General features: G+C 42.1%; 1 protein-coding gene across 1 annotated transcript; it reads right to left on the bottom strand.

Moving 5' to 3' along the window:
* Window positions 1-11,822: 11,822 nt before the first annotated feature.
* On the bottom strand, window positions 11,823-16,437 carry LOC311119056 (uncharacterized protein). Its single transcript, XM_084193808.1, has 9 exons — window positions 16,329-16,437; window positions 16,093-16,149; window positions 15,859-15,981; window positions 15,393-15,458; window positions 15,189-15,284; window positions 14,841-14,945; window positions 14,710-14,730; window positions 14,504-14,584; window positions 11,823-12,541 (listed from the first exon to the last, which is right to left on the bottom strand). The coding sequence occupies exons 1-9, from the start codon at window positions 16,383-16,385 to the stop codon at window positions 12,272-12,274; spliced, it is 876 nt and encodes a 291-aa protein (XP_084049934.1). The 5' UTR covers window positions 16,386-16,437; the 3' UTR covers window positions 11,823-12,271.
* Window positions 16,438-16,638: the final 201 nt, after the last annotated feature.

Here is a 16,638-nt window from a genome sequence, read left to right as displayed (position 1 = left end):
GATCCAACTGAAAACTACATCATCCCATGAATAACGTAAATAATAAAACATTTTAATACTTGATCTTAGATTTTAAATCATTGAATAATAAAGGGATGTATTTCATTAGTTGACATTAATGAGATTTTGGTTGGAGATTTTCAGATGAACATATTTGAGATTATTTCTAGATTTTCAGATGAACATATTTGAGATTATTTTGTGATGAACGTATTTTTGATGATTTTGAGATTTTTTTTAGATGAACGTACCGTGATCAGGAAGTTCTTGTTCTACGAGCTCCATGCATACCCGTGATGCCGAGGAGAAAGGAGACCACACCGGCTGTGAAGATAGTCCATCTGACTGGAGACAGACGTTCATCTAGGTCAGGGATGGGCAACTGGTGGCCCCCTTTTTGTATGCTTCTGCAGGCCCACGGACCAATTAATATTATTATTGTTATTATTATTATTATTATTATTATTATTATTATTTTAACTCAGTCGTGTTCTCAACTTACTGTTCGAATAATAGAATACACGAGGTGCAATTTTGAAATTTGGTTGTGCATCAGCAGTCACTCAATTAGCCCATGTCAGCTACATTTCTTTAGATTGGTGAATTAGTCTAGCGGCCAGCTATTTAAACTTGTAGTAATCATGGTCGAATTACCGACCGGGGTGGGTATGCAGACCCACGAGCCACTGCGGCCCCCTCATGATGAGTTCTGTTTTTTTTTTGTGGCCCCCATCGAAGTTGCCCATCCCTGATCTAGGTCCTTCAAAGCTCAGCCGTCATTATTACTCAAATACACAGCATGAAACACTTGTTAATGCAGTCTTTCCCAATTCTGGACCTGGGAACCCAAAGGGTTTTTGCAAATAGCACCACAGCACTTGATTCAACTAACCATCAAGCCTTTGATTATTTGAATCAGGTGTGTTGGCGGTGTTCAAAGGCAGAGCAACTGCAGCTAAGAGACTGTAGTATTATGAATATACCTATTCCTTTTCTGCTAAAATGTCTGTCTTCTGTAGATTGATGACAATAGTCTGGTGTTCATCCAAAGGATATTACAGCAGATGAAATATAAATGTAAGCCTATTTTTCGAACCTTCTTTCTGCCTGTTCACCCCGCTGTCGTCCAGATGGCGAGGTCAGTACAGGTGCATCAAAGCTGGGACCGAGAGAATGAAAAACAGCTTCTATCTCAAGGCCATCAGACTGTTAAATAGCCATCACTAGCACATTAGAGGCTGCTGCTGCTGCCTATTAAAATCACTGGCCACTTTAAGAAATGGAACACTAGTCACTTTAATAATGTTTACATATCTTGCACTGCTCATCTCATATGTATATACTGTATTCTATCCTATAATATTCTACTGTATCTTAGTCCATGCCGCTCTGTCATTGCTCGTCCATATATGTATATATTCTTAAATTCCATTCCTTACTAGATTTGTGTGTATTGGGTATATATTGTGAAATTGTTAGATATTACTGCACTGTCGGAGCTAGAAGCACAAGCATTTCGCTACACCCGCAATAACATCTGCTAAACACGTGTATGTGACAAATACAATTTGATTTGATTTGATTAACACAGTGTTTCCCAATCCTGGTCCTGGGACCCAAAGCGGTGCACATTTAAAGGTGCTACACATAGGATTTATTAGATGTTTTGTATTGTAATTTCACAGTATTACTTACCCGCCAGCGTTGTGATTGGCTGTGATATTCACCTATTGATTTCTACCGCCGTCAAAATGTGAAAAGCTGTTCTGACTTTGTGGCTGTGTTATCTAGTGGAAATTGCTCTGTCATTTCCTGGTTGCTAAAATTCTACAGGTTCGTTCAATTTCAGTTTATGTGAGGAAACGAGCACTGAATAGTGTAGAGAATCATTGAGTACCTTTTACATGCACACTAATCATTGGATATGAAACTGATTATGGCAGTAGGCAGATTATGCAATAGTTATGTTAATTCCTTACTCTGGTGACGATAGGAGAGAAGATGGAGGACTGAACACAGCGATGCAGCTCTCCTCAAGATGAAAACATTACATTCAATATCTGAAAGTTGGACTAAATATTAGCACTTCACTCCACATACCTGTTGGCAATAACCTTCAATCTGGATAACAAATACGGAAAAAATTATAAGGTTAGAGAAATGTATCGACCAATATTACCAAAACAATCAACACCCAACGGAGAGTAAACATGGAGAACCAATCAAATCAAAGAAAACCAGACTCCTCGATGGACACAGACGATTTATGCTCGTCACCACCGGGAATGCTGAGGGTGGAAACCGATCTGTTAAAGTCGATAAATGATAAACTGGGCATACTTGAACTAGTCAGTAAAGATACAGTGCCTTCGGAAAGTATTCAGACCCCTTTACTTTTTCCACATTTTGTTACGTTACAGCCTTGTTCTAAAATTGATTAAATATTATAATTCTTTAGCAATCTACACACAGTACCACATAATGACAAAGCGAAAATAGGATTTTAGGAATGTCTTTGCATTTGCATAAGTATTCAGACCCTTTGCTATCAGACTCGATATTGACATCCGGTGCATCCTGTTTCCATTGATCATCCTTGAGATGTTTCTACAACTTGATTGGAGTCCACCTGTGGTAAATTCAATTGATTGGACATGATTTGGAAAGGCACACACCTGTCCATATAAGGTCCCACAGTTGACAGTGCATGTCAGAGCAAAAACCAAGGCATGAAGTGGAAGGAATTCTCCGTAGAGCTCCGATGCAGGATTGTGTCGAGGCACAGATCTGGGGAAGGGTACCAAAATACTTCTGCAGCATTGAAGGTCCCCAAGAATACAGTGGCCTCCATCATTCTTAAATGGAAGAAGTTTGGAACCACCAACACTCTTCCTAGAGCTGGCCACCCGGCCAAACTGAGCAATTGGGGGAGAAGGGCCTTGGTCAGGGAGGTGACCAAGAACCCGATGGTCACTCTGACAGAGCTCAAGAGTTCCTCTGGAGGACAACCATCTCTGCAGCACTCCACCAATCAGGCCTTTATGGTAGAGTGGCCAGACGGAAGCCACTCCTCAGTAAAAGGCACATGACAGCCCGCTTGGAGTTTGCCAAAAGGCACCTAAAGGACTCTCAGACCATGAGAAACAAGATTCTCTGGTCTGATGAAACCAAGATTGAACTCTGGTCTGAATGCCAAGCGTCATGTCTGGAGGAAACCTGGCACCATCCCTACGGTGAAGCATGGTGGTGGCAGCATCATGCGGCAGGGACTGGGAGACTAGTCAGGATCGAGGGAAAGATGAATGGAGCAAAGTACAGAGAGATCCTTGATGAAAACCTGCTCCAGAGCGCTCAGGACCTCAGACTGGGGTGAAGGTTCACCTTCCAACTGGACAACGACCCTTAGCACACAGCCAAGCCAACGCAGGAGTGGCTTCGGGACAAGTCTCTGAATGTCCATGAGTGGCCCAGCCAGAGCCTGGACTTGAACCTGATCGAACATCTCTGGAGAGACCTGAAAAAAGCTGTGCAGCAACACTCCCCATCCAACCTGACAGAGCTTGAGAGGATCTGCAGAGAAGAATGGGAGAATCTCCCCAAATACAGGTGTGCCAAGCTTGTAGCGTCATACCCAAGAAGACTTGAGGCTGTAATCGCTGCCAAAGGTGCTTCAACAAAGTATTGAGTAAAGGGTCAGAATATTATGTAAATGTGATTTCTTCCGGGGGTGTTTTGAAAGAAATTATAAAAACCTGTTTTTTCTTTGGCATTATGGCTTGTTGTGTGCAGATTAATGAGGGAAAACACAATTTAATCAATTTTAGAATAAGGCTGTAACGTAACAAAATGTGGAAAAAGTCAAGGGGTCTGAATACTTTCCGAATGCACTGTATATACAGTACCAGTCAAAAGTTTGGACACAGCTACTCATTCAAGGGTTTTTCTTTATTTTTACTATTTTCTACATTGTAGAATAATAGAAGACATCCAAACTATGAAATGACACATATGGAATCATGTAGTAACCAAAGTGTTAAACAAATCAAAATATATTTTATATTTGAGATTCTTCAATGTAGCCACCCTTTGCCTTGATGACAGCTTTGCACACTGTTGGTATTCTCTCAACCAGCTTCACCTGGAATGCTTTTCCAACAGTCTTGAAGGAGTTCCCACATATGCTGAGCACTTGTTGGCTGCTTTTCCTTCACTGATCTACCCCAACCCCTCCCCCCAAAGAAAGAAGTCAAAAGAAACACCTTACCACTCCGCTTATCTTATCTTAATTGGCGTAAGGTCAAAACTGTAATAAGCATACGCCGATTGAAACATTTGGTTTTCTGAGCAGTCTTTCAAATTATTATGACATGTAAACACCATAAATCTGTGTTCCAGCTGTGTATTTGACCTGCGCATGTACTAGCACCAGCAGAGCCAGCCTCCCTCTTGAGCATGAGTGAAGTGTGTTCAGAGCAACTGAATGTATGTGTCTTTAGAAGTCGTTTTCACATACAAACTTTATATATGTCCAAACTCAGAATCAATCAGGATTGTTCCTAGTTCATGATGTTTCAATAGTTAACGAATGGTACCAAAGAAGACCTATGAAGCCCAGGTGGATTCTATACTTTACAATAGAGAAATATGGGTTCCAGAAGAGTTATTCAGCTGTCCCCATACGAGAACCCTTTTTGGTTCCCTTTTGTGGAAAGGGTTCTACATGGAACCCAAAAGGGTTCTTCTACCTGGAACAAAATAGGTTCTACATGGAAACAAAAATGGTTCTTCAAAGGGTTCTCCTATAGGAGCTGAAGAAACCTTTTTTAGGTTCTAGATAGCACTTTTTGTACAGAGGAATCAACACCATGTGAAGGGAACCGGGCCTGTATTCAGAAAGCCTCTAAGAGTTCTGATCTAGGATCAGGCCCCCCCCCTGTCCATGTTATCTTTTTTTGTAATCTTATTTATGATATAAAAGGGCTAAACTGATCCTAGATCAACCCTCCTGCTCTGAGAAGCTTTATGAATATCGGCCCTGATTTCTTAAGTCATCCCGCCTTTTGACATTTGATTTGATTTATTTCAACAACAACAAAAAAATGGGTTAAAACTATTCTTACTGTTTATAAACAATTCAAAAACTAAGAAAGCCAACAGGATAACACACGATAGTGTTATTATGAAATACACTTATTTCGAATGTGGTCCTCAGAGTGAGGCAGACCTGAAGGAGGGGGGAGGGGGTGGTGTAGGACCAACACCTCATGGAGATTACAGGCTGTAGGGTGGAGTTGCAGTACCAACACCTCATGGAGATTACAGGCTGTAGGGTGGAGTTATAGGACCAACACCTCATGGAGATTACAGGCTGTAGGGTGGAGTTGTAGGACCAACACCTCATGGAGATTACAGGCTGTAGGGTGGAGTTGCAGTACCAACACCTCATGGAGATTACAGGCTGTAGGGTGGAGTTGTAGGACCAACACCTCATGGAGATTACAGGCTGTAGGATGGAGTTGTAGCACCAACACCTCATGGAGATTACAGGCTGTAGGGTGGAGTTGTAGTACCCAACACCTCATGGAGATTACAGGCTGTAGGGTGGAGTTATAGTACCAACACCTCATGGAGATTACAGGCTGTAGGGTGGAGTTATAGGACCAACACCTCATGGAGATTACAGGCTGTAGGGTGGAGTTGTAGCACCAACACCTCATGGAGATTACAGGCTGTAGGGTGGAGTTGTAGCACCAACACCTCATGGAGATTACAGGCTGTAGGATGGAGTTGTAGCACCAACACCTCATGGAGATTACAGGCTGTAGGGTGGAGTTATAGGACCAACACCTCATGGAGATTACAGGCTGTAGGGTGGAGTTGTAGTACCAACACCTCATGGAGATTACAGGCTGTAGGGTGGAGTTGCAGTACCAACACCTCATGGAGATTACAGGCTGTAGGGTGGAGTTGCAGTACCAACACCTCATGGAGATTACAGGCTGTAGGGTGGAGTTGCAGTACCAACACCTCATGGAGATTACAGGCTGTAGGGTGGAGTTGTAGTACCAACACCTCATGGAGATTACAGGCTGTAGGGTGGAGTTGTAGGACCAACACCTCATGGAGATTACAGGCTGTAGGGTGGAGTTGCAGTACCAACACCTCATGGAGATTACAGGCTGTAGGGTGGAGTTGTAGTACCAACACCTCATGGAGATTACAGGCTGTAGGGTGGAGTTGTAGTACCAACACCTCATGGAGATTACAGGCTGTAGGGTGGAGTTACCCTGGGTCCTGGGTCTGTTCAGCATTTTCCCCACCAATGGTTAAGGTTAGGATTGGGGGAGGGGGAGCCAATGGTAGATCTGTACCTAGGGGAAACTTCCCCCTGAGCGAGATGACAGTCAACACTCCAACCACTTCCTTCTTCAGTGGAAAACATGCTCATCTAGGTCACACGAAGGCTACGTCTGCATCCAAAATGGCACCGTGTTCCCTATGTAGTGCACTACTTTTGACCAGGGCCCATAGGGCACTATGTAGGGAATAGGGTACCATTTGGGATGCAATCCTGCATCTTAGTATGACCAGGGTGCAGTTTGATTACATAGTCGTACATTTAAACAGAGTAAAACCAAAAGGGACTTTTTCAGTAGCTGGAAGTCCCTTGTGGCCAGTGGATGGGAGGCTCATAATAATAGATGGAATGGAGAGGAATGGAGAGGAATTGGAGAGGAATGGATGGAATGGAGAGGAATGGATGGAATGGAGAGGGATGGATGGAATGGATGGAATGGAGAGGAATGGATGGAATGGATGGAATGGAGAGGGATGGATGGAATGGAGAGGAATGGATGGAATGGATGGAATGGAGAGGAATGGATGGAATGGATGGAATGGATGGAATGGAGAGGAATGGATGGAATGGAGAGGAATGGATGGAATGGAGAGGAATGGATGGAATGGATGGAATGGAGAGGAATTGATGGAATGGAGAGGGATGGATGGAATGGAGAGGAATGGATGGAATGGATGGAATGGAGAGGAATGGATGGAATGGATGGAATGGAGAGGAATGGATGGAATGGAGAGGAATGGATGGAATGGAGAGGAATGGATGGAATGGATGGAATGGATGGAATGGAGAGGAATGGATGGAATGGAGAGGAATGGATGGAATGGAGAGGAATGGATGGAATGGATGGAATGGAGAGGAATGGATGGAATGGAGAGGAATGGATGGAATGGATGGAATGGATGGAATGGAGAGGAATGGATGGAATGGATGGAATGGATGGAATGGAGAGGAATGGATGGAATGGATGGAATGGAGAGGAATGGAGAGGAATGGATGGAATGGAGGAATGGATGGAATGGATGGAATGGATGGAATGGATGGAATGGAGAGGAATGGATGGAATGGATGGAATGGATGGAATGGAGAGGAATGGATGGAATGGAGAGGAATGGATGGAATGGAGAGGAATGGATGGAATGGAGAGGAATGGATGGAATGGATGGAATGGATGGAATGGAGAGGAATGGATGGAATGGATGGAATGGATGGAATGGAGAGGAATGGATGGAATGGAGAGGAATGGATGGAATGGATGGAATGGATGGAATGGAGAGGAATGGATGGAATGGATGGAATGGATGGAATGGATGGAATGGATGGAATGGAGAGGAATGGATGGAATGGATGGAATGGAGAGGAATGGATGGAATGGATGGAATGGAGAGGGATGGATGGAATGGAGAGGAATGGATGGAATGGATGGAATGGAGAGGAATGGATGGAATGGATGGAATGGAGAGGGATGGCTGGAATGGAGAGGAATGGATGGAATGGATGGAATGGAGAGGAATGGATGGAATGGATGGAATGGAGAGGAATGGATGGAATGGAGAGGAATGGATGGAATGGATGGAATGGATGGAATGGAGAGGAATTGATGGAATGGAGAGGGATGGATGGAATGGAGAGGAATGGATGGAATGGATGGAATGGAGAGGAATGGATGGAATGGATGGAATGGATGGAATGGGTGGAATGGAGAGGAATGGATGGAATGGAGAGGAATGGATGGAATGGATGGAATGGAGAGGAATGGAGAGGAATGGATGGAATGGAGAGGAATGGATGGAATGGATGGAATGGAGAGGAATGGATGGAATGGATGGAATGGATGGAATGGAGAGGAATGGAGAGGAATGGATGGAATGGAGAGGAATGGATGGAATGGATGGAATGGATGGAATGGATGGAATGGAGAGGAATGGATGGAATGGAGAGGAATGGATGGAATGGAGAGGAATGGATGGAATGGATGGAATGGATGGAATGGAGAGGAATGGATGGAATGGAGAGGAATGGATGGAATGGATGGAATGGATGGAATGGATGGAATGGAGAGGAATGGATGGAATGGATGGAATGGATGGAATGGAGAGGAATGGATGGAATGGAGAGGAATGGATGGAATGGATGGAATGGAGAGGAATGGATGGAATGGAGAGGAATGGATGGAATGGATGGAATGGATGGAATGGAGAGGAATGGATGGAATGGATGGAATGGATGGAATGGAGAGGATGGATGGAATGGAGAGGAATGGAGAGGAATGGATGGAATGGAGAGGAATGGATGGAATGGAGAGGAATGGATGGAATGGATGGAATGGATGGAATGGAGAGGAATGGATGGAATGGAGAGGAATGGATGGAATGGATGGAATGGAGAGGAATGGATGGAATGGATGGAATGGATGGAATGGATGGAATGGAGAGGAATGGATGGAATGGAGAGGAATGGATGGAATGGAGAGGAATGGATGGAATGGAGAGGAATGGATGGAATGGATGGAATGGATGGAATGGAGAGGAATGGATGGAATGGAGAGGAATGGAGAGGAATGGATGGAATGGAGAGGAATGGATGGAATGGATGGAATGGAGAGGAAAGGAGAGGAATGGATGGAATGGAGAGGATTGTGATGGAATGGAGTGGAATGGAGTGGAATGGATGGAATGGAGAGGAATGGATGGAATGGAATGGAGTAGAATGGATGGAATGGAGAGTAATGGATGGAATGGAGTAGAGAGGATTGGGATGGAGTAGAATGGTTGGAATGGAGATGATTGGGATGGAATGGAGTGGATTGGGGTGGAATGGAGAGGAATGGAGTGGATTGGATGGAAGGAGTAGAATGGATGGAATGAAGTAGAATGATGGAATGGAGTGGATTGGATGGAATGGAGAGGAATAGATGGAATGGAGAGGAATAGATGGAATGGAGTAGAATGGTATCAAACACATTAAAACCATGTTCTTGATACCATTTCATTGACTCCATTCCAGCCATTCTTATGAGCCGTCCTCCCCTCAGCAGCCTCCACTGCTCATGTTCCATTTATACTCTTGTGGTTTCAATTCTCACGACAAGCATTGTTTTCCATTCCTCTGAATCAACATACTGTGGTTGTCTTTTTTACAGCACTGATCTGCACACGCTGTGTATACCTGCATGTGAGGCATAATACTGTTGAACAGTATGATGGGAAATAACAAACCAGCCCTGACAACCTTAGCAAGGAAAATATGAACCCTTTATACACATCACGCATCACTGAAAGCCAACAAATTATTCACCGAATTACACATGGTTTAGAACTTTAGAAAATGAGACAAACTTTATTTGACGTTAGAGGAGTAATCAGATAGGAAAACTGGTGCTTCATGTGGGTGATTGTTTGACAATGCAATGGACCCTTTCCCTCGGCCACGTTATTTCCAGAACTAACAAACTTCTATATTGCCTCACATTAACAGAAGTGCTCTGCCTTTACTAAGGCATGTTGGGGTGCAACACGTTGGCAGTCCAATGAAGGCAAAACACTAAAACTGACCCCAACCCTAACCTTAAACCTAACCCTAGTCCAGCCGTAACTGACCCCAACCCTAACCTTAAACCTAACCTTAGTCCAGCCGTAACTGACCCCGACCCTAACCTTAAACCTAACCCTAGTCCAGCCGTAACCAATGAGGAAATTCAACATGGGTTCGCTGGTCAGTCACGTCCCTCTAGTTTTTCCCATCGTACTGGTACGGAGGAGGGGGCGGGTAATAAGCGCTGGCGTAAAGATGAGCTTGTGAGGACGGCAGCATGGGAGGAGCTTGTGTTGAAGGCAGCATGGGAGGAGCTTGTGTGGCAGGCAGCATGGGAGGAGCTTGATGAGTCGTTGCCATTTCCATGTTGGAAGCATTTCCATAACGAAGAGCCTCGGTCACCTCAGCCGAGGATTCTTTTTTGATTCTTCGGGTCATTACCAAAGCCAGAAGCATTTCAATGGCCTGCAAGTAAGAGACAATGAAATGGGTTTTTATATTCAACCTACAAGATATTATCTTGAATATTGTAAACAAATGTGTTGTTTAATACTTGTTGCTTAAGCAGTATTCAAAGAACAGACTAAATATATCACACTATGGGGCTCTATTTTCAGCTGGCGCAACTTTTCAAGATATGTAACTTTCAAAATACAGAAATCATCCCCTTATGATGCATATCTTAAACTTGAGTCCTGATATGCAAAACTTTTTTGGGACTGTCAACAATGGACTAATGAAACAAATACCAAAATATTGTTTTTGTGTGGAACTGCCTAACGCCAGGTTCGGCAATTTACCTGTCTAACATCAGTATGCTTGTGCTCAGGTGGGAGGGGTGGAAATATTTTAGCATTAATGCAGGAAACGCAGCCTATCCAGCCGTGACGCGCACTGCCCCATATGTGCTTGGAACAAGATGTGATTTGGTGCCTGTATACTTCATATTTAGAAACATAAAACACTATTTCCCCCCCCCCTTTTCGTTTTATTTTATTAAAAACCAAGCATAGCTTCCGTTCCTCTCAATGAAGGCTGTTTTCTTTTTGTCCTGCCCAATGTAATCAAGTAGGCTAGTCAAAACCGTCAATAAAGTGTGTGGCTCGTGAGACTGCTTGGAAATTATTCTTAATCACAGAAGCTTTATTAAAAGATCAAGTTTGAGAGGAGTAAAACATTGAGCTGACATTCCCTTTTTATCTATGTATTGTAGGCAGGCCTACATTATTTTAGCACTGCAACTCCCGTGCGTAAAACCCCCTTTATGATGGAGGCTACATGTGTCAATGCCCATCATGACGAGAGATTAAAACCTTGGTGAATACCGGCGAACATCTATTTGGAAGTAACTTTTCTTCTAAAAATGGTTCATTTTCCGTTTCCTATTTAAAAAATCCGAAAACCCTTACCCTAGGCCTACTATAACGAAGACTGGTTTTAACAGCAATGCGTCATGTCTGTATTTATGCTGGAGAATTTATGACATCATTAGGCTACATTTTACATGTATTTATTGTTGGTGAAAAAAAACTAAAAACAGATTGCTTGTTTTTTGTAGAATTTGATTAATACCAAACTTATTCGAATGATTCACCGTCCTGGTTTTATGGTGAGAACGTCCGTGGCGCGCCTGCAATGCAACTTCGGGAGAAGTGTGAATGCGATCTGTAAAATGGTTGCAATATGTTTATAAAACATATTTGGAAGCAGTATAAGGGTGAGTGGACATTATCCCATTGTCTTTATATTGGATCTTTGCTCATGTTCCATTTATACTCTTGTGGTTTCAATTCTCACGACAAGAATCTGAATCAACATACTGTGGTTGTCTTTTTAACAGCACTGATCTGCACACGCTGTGTATACCTGCATGTGAGGCATAATACTGTTGAACAGTATGATGGGAAATAACAAACCAGCCCTGACAACCTTAGCAAGAAAAAGATGAACCCTTTATACACATCACGCATCACTGAAAGCCAACAAATTATTCACCGAATTACACATGGTTTAGAACTTTAGAAAATGAGACAAACTTTATTTGACGTTAGAGGAGTAATCAGATAGGAAAACTGGTGCTTCATGTGGGTGATTGTTTGACAACGCAATAGACCCTTTCCCTCGGCCACGTTATTTCCAGAACTAACAAACTTCTATATTGCCTCACATTAACAGAAGTGCTCTGCCTTTACTAAGGCATGTTGGGGTGCAACACGTTGGCAGTCCAATGAAGGCAAAACACTAAAACTGACCCCAACCCTAACCTTAAACCTAACCTTAGTCCAGCCGTAACTGACCCCGACCCTAACCTTAAACCTAACCCTAGTCCAGCCGTAACCAATGAGGAAATTCAACATGGGTTCGCTGGTCAGTCACGTCCCTCTAGTTTTTCCCATAGTACTGGTACGGAGGAGGGGGCGGGTAATAAGCGCTGGCGTAAAGATGAGCTTGTGAGTACGGCAGCATGGGAGGAGCTTGTGTTGAAGGCAGCATGAGAGGAGCTTGTGTGGCAGGCAGCATGGGAGGAGCTTGATGAGTCGTTGCCATTTCCATGTTGGAAGCATTTCCATAACGAAGAGCCTCGGTCACCTCAGCCGAGGAGTCTTTTTTGATTCTTCGGGTCATTACCAAAGCCAGAAGCATTTCAATGGCCTGCAAGTAAGAGACAATGAAATGGGTTTTTATATTCAACCTACAAGATATTATCTTGAATATTGTAAACAAATGTGTTGTTTAATACTTGTTGCTTAAGCAGTATTCAAAGAACAGACTAAATATATCACACTATGGGGCTCTATTTTCAGCTGGCGCAACTTTTCAAGATATGTAACTTTCAAAATACAGAAATCATCCCCTTATGATGCATATCTTAAACTTGAGTGCTGATATGCAAAACTTTTTTGGGACTGTCAACAATGGACTAATGAAACAAATACCAAAATATTGTTTTTGTGTGGAACTGCCTAACGCCAGGTTCGGCAATTTACCTGTCTAACATCAGTATGCTTGTGCTCAGGTGGGAGGGGTGGAAATATTTTAGCATTAATGCAGGAAACGCAGCCTATCCAGCCGTGACGCGCACTGCCCCATATGTGCTTGGAACAAGATGTGATTTGGTGCCTGTATACTTCATATTTAGAAACATAAAACACTATTTCCCCCCCCATTTCGTTTTATTTTATTAAAAACCAAGCATAGCTTCCGTTCCTCTCAATGAAGGCTGTTTTCTTTTTGTCCTGCCCAATGTAATCAAGTAGGCTAGTCAAAACCGTCAATAAAGTGTGTGGCTCGTGAGACTGCTTGGAAATTATTCTTCATCACAGAAGCTTTATTAAAAGATCAAGTTTGAGAGGAGTAAAAACATTGAGCTGACATTCCCTTTTTATCTATGTATTGTAGGCAGGCCTACATTATTTTAGCACTGCAACTCCCGTGCGTAAACCCCCTTTATGATGAAGGCTACGTGTGGGAATGCCCATCATGAAACGAGAGATTAAAACCTTGGTGAATACCGGCGAACCTCTATTTGGAAGTAATTTTTCTTGTAAAAATGGTTCATTTTCCGTTTCCTATTTTAAAAAATCCGAAAACCCTTACCCTAGGCCTACTATGGGGCGGCAGGTAGCTTAGTGGTTAAGAGCATTTTGCCAGTAACCGAAAGGTCGCTGGTTCTAATCCCCGAGCCGACTAGGTGAAAAATCTGTCGATGTGCCCTTGAGCAAGGCACTTGACCCTAATTGCTCATGTAAGTCGCTCTGGATAAGAGCGTCTGCTAAATAATATATATATATATATATATATATATATACTATAACGAAGACTGGTTTTAACAGCAATGCGTCATGTCTGTATTTATGCTGGAGAATTTATGACATCATTAGGCTACATTTTACATGTATTTATTGTTGGTGAAAAAAAACTAACAGATTGCTTGTTTTTTTGTAGAATTTGATTAATACCAAACTTATTAGAATGATTCACCGTCCTGGTTTTATGGTGAGAACGTCCGTGGCGTGCCTGCAATGCAACTTCTGGAGAAGTGTGAATGCGATCTCTAAGATGGTTGCAATATGTTTATAAAACATTTCTATTTGGAAGCAGTATAAGGGTGAGTGGACATTCTCCCATTGTCTTTATATTGGATCTTTGTCAAGCTGTCGTTTTCGTTTTGTTTAGAATTTGATTAGAATTACTTTTACTTTTAGTGTATTCAATCTCGCTTATTGACAACATTTGGCATGTCCATGCTCAGCCTTAATGCAATTTACAGTAGGCCTAGCCGCTAGATCAGGGCGAATGCTATGTTTATATTTCCATATTGAAGCCATTTGATTACTTCAAACAATGTGGACTGCAAACAGGTTCAAGTTAACATATTTAGCAAAGATGGGATAGGTCTACATTTTATTATTTCGTTTCTGTAAGCCATTTAACAAACTATAATGGACTTACATTGGAATTGGAGTTGATTCCAAGGCAAGACTTGTTTATTCATCAAAACCCAGCCCTTTCGCGCCAATGCCAGCAACTGCGCCGATCATTGTGGTTGTGAAAATAGCTAAAATATTTCTGACCCTGACCCTGACCTTTCTGCGGTACAAGTACTGCACTCACCGTAAAGACCACATAGAAAATACAGCTGTTCCTCACAATATTCATGTCCACGTACACCTTCACAAGTAGATCAAGACAAGGCTGAAATAATACCAACAAAGAAGGAATTACAAAAATGAACACCAACACCACCACCAACAGCTCTATGTTACGTCTAGCTATTATAATGACCAGACTACTACATGTATAGGAAAACCAACACTCACTTGTTTGTAAACATATCCCTGCTGTATACAGGAGAAAATAAAATGGATTTATGTGTTCAGTCCATAGAAGTATACAGTGAATGTACAGACAGTCATAGTCTAATTTCTGTAGATGTAAGACCCAGTCTGACCTCAGGAAGAACAAAGGACTCTCCTTGGAGAGGAGAGCAGTAACAGGAGGAGGGGACATGAGAACCCCAATCTTCATACCCGTTGACCAATCCACAGCATTTCCCCTGTTCAGATTTAAGAAAAGGGAAACACGAAACGTGGCAAGACAATTCACATTTAATTAAAATATTTAACTGAGTTAAATATTTGGAAAATTATTTTTTCAGGACAACTTTTCTGTTTTTCTGATTTTTGTTGTTGAGTAAAGTTAAATATTTAATGACATGGGTGTGGCCGGTTTCTAAAGATCTGGTTTAGACCAGTTTAACTGATCATATAAAACCACATCCTGTTAGATAATAACTTACAATGGTTTGTAATGCCGTCAGTCCTGGTACCAGATCTCTTCCGTTTGTGTGCAATGGGATGTACTTTTCATACAAGGCTTTAATCATATTTGGAAACTAAAAAATATATATACAAAAAAATTGATTGGACACAATTAAATAAATATCAATGTTTAAAAAATATTTGTTTATTTTTATAGACTTTAACTTGTAATTCTGTCCTACCTGTGGAGGAAGATAGTAGGCCAGAAACCCCAGTCCAAAGCATCGAAGACAAGATCCAACTGAATACTACATCACCTCATGAATAACGTAAATCATAAACATTATATTGGGGGGCAATACACTGTACACCGTGATATACTTGACTTGGTCTTAGTTGTAAAAGGGGTCAAATAATAAAGTATTTAATTCGTTGACATTACCAATGAGATTTTGGCTTTAATAAACGGGAAATCTGGGATTGATCCATCGGGTTTCTGACTTGTCAATTAACGATATATAGCTATTTATTATTGAAGAATATAACTCATAAATGCCTCATGAGCTCAGTTCAACCGTCTTATAGTTTGAGAGTAATTTGAGAGCGGTTAAATTTTTTCAAGCCGCATCCCTCAGCGGTTTACAAAATAGCGTCAGGATGATGGCATTGTTTGAATCCCAGATTGCCCCTTTTAAGAACTGAACGTACCGTGATCAGGACGTTCTTGTTCCTCTTACGAGCTCCATGCATACCGGTGATGCCGAGGAGAAAGGAGACCGCACCGGCTGTGAAGATAGCCCATCTGACTGGAGACAGACGTTCATCTAGGTCCTTCAACATTAAACACACATCATTGCTCTAACACAGCAAAAACAACACGTAGTTTGTTGCATTGCAGTCACATGCAAGATGAAAATATCCGGTTAGAAAAATGTTGCTTACACTTTTACTACTCCTGTAATACATCCAAGGGGTGACAATGAAACTCATGCCACCAATCTGAAGACGACATTTTGGGAGAGAAACGATTATAAAATAAATATATTCATAATATTGCAGTCTCTTAGCTGCAGTTGCTCTGCCTTTGGACACCACTTTAGATTTTAAAAAGAGTATCCGTTAAAGATTGATTAAAATAAAACACAATATAATGACATAGTATTGAAGTGTTGCATTACCACTTGTAGGGTAGTGAAGAAAAGCAGCCAGCCTCTAAAAGAGCAAGAACAACACATTGTAGTTCTGGTCTCACTCTCGTCTCGCTCTCTCAATGTGCATTGAAAGAAAAACTCTGGGTTTTGTGTGATTTCCAGTTGTTTTCTATAGTTCCTCAGACATCAGGGTGGTATTCATTCGTGCACACCGTAGCGAAAACAAAAAAACAAGCGTTTCTCATTGGTCAGGTTCTGTTAGTTCCTCCCAGTTTGTTAGTGGTCTTCAACTTGGTGCCTAATAAATACAACCCAGGATTGTTCCTGTTTCGTAAGG

The sequence above is a fragment of the Coregonus lavaretus genome (genome assembly GCF_964263955.1).
Source record: "Coregonus lavaretus genome assembly, contig: HAP1_SCAFFOLD_829, whole genome shotgun sequence".
Classification (NCBI taxonomy): domain Eukaryota; kingdom Metazoa; phylum Chordata; class Actinopteri; order Salmoniformes; family Salmonidae; genus Coregonus; species Coregonus lavaretus.
This window is presented reverse-complemented; position numbering and strand designations above follow the sequence as displayed.

What these genes read in the sequence shown, in the direction of transcription:
- LOC311119056 (XM_084193808.1), bottom strand. Translation starts at nt 16,385, where the DNA reads ATGTGTTGTTCTTGCTCTTTTAGAGGCTGGCTGCTTTTCTTCACTACC. An exon ending in ACAAGAACGTCCTGATCACG is followed by an intron (nt 15,459 to 15,858) that starts GTACGTTCAGTT and finishes GAGGTGATGTAG; the next exon opens with TATTCAGTTGGATCTTGTCT. An exon ending in TTTTCTATGTGGTCTTTACG is followed by an intron (nt 12,542 to 14,503) that starts GTGAGTGCAGTA and finishes TCTTACTTGCAG; the next exon opens with GCCATTGAAATGCTTCTGGC.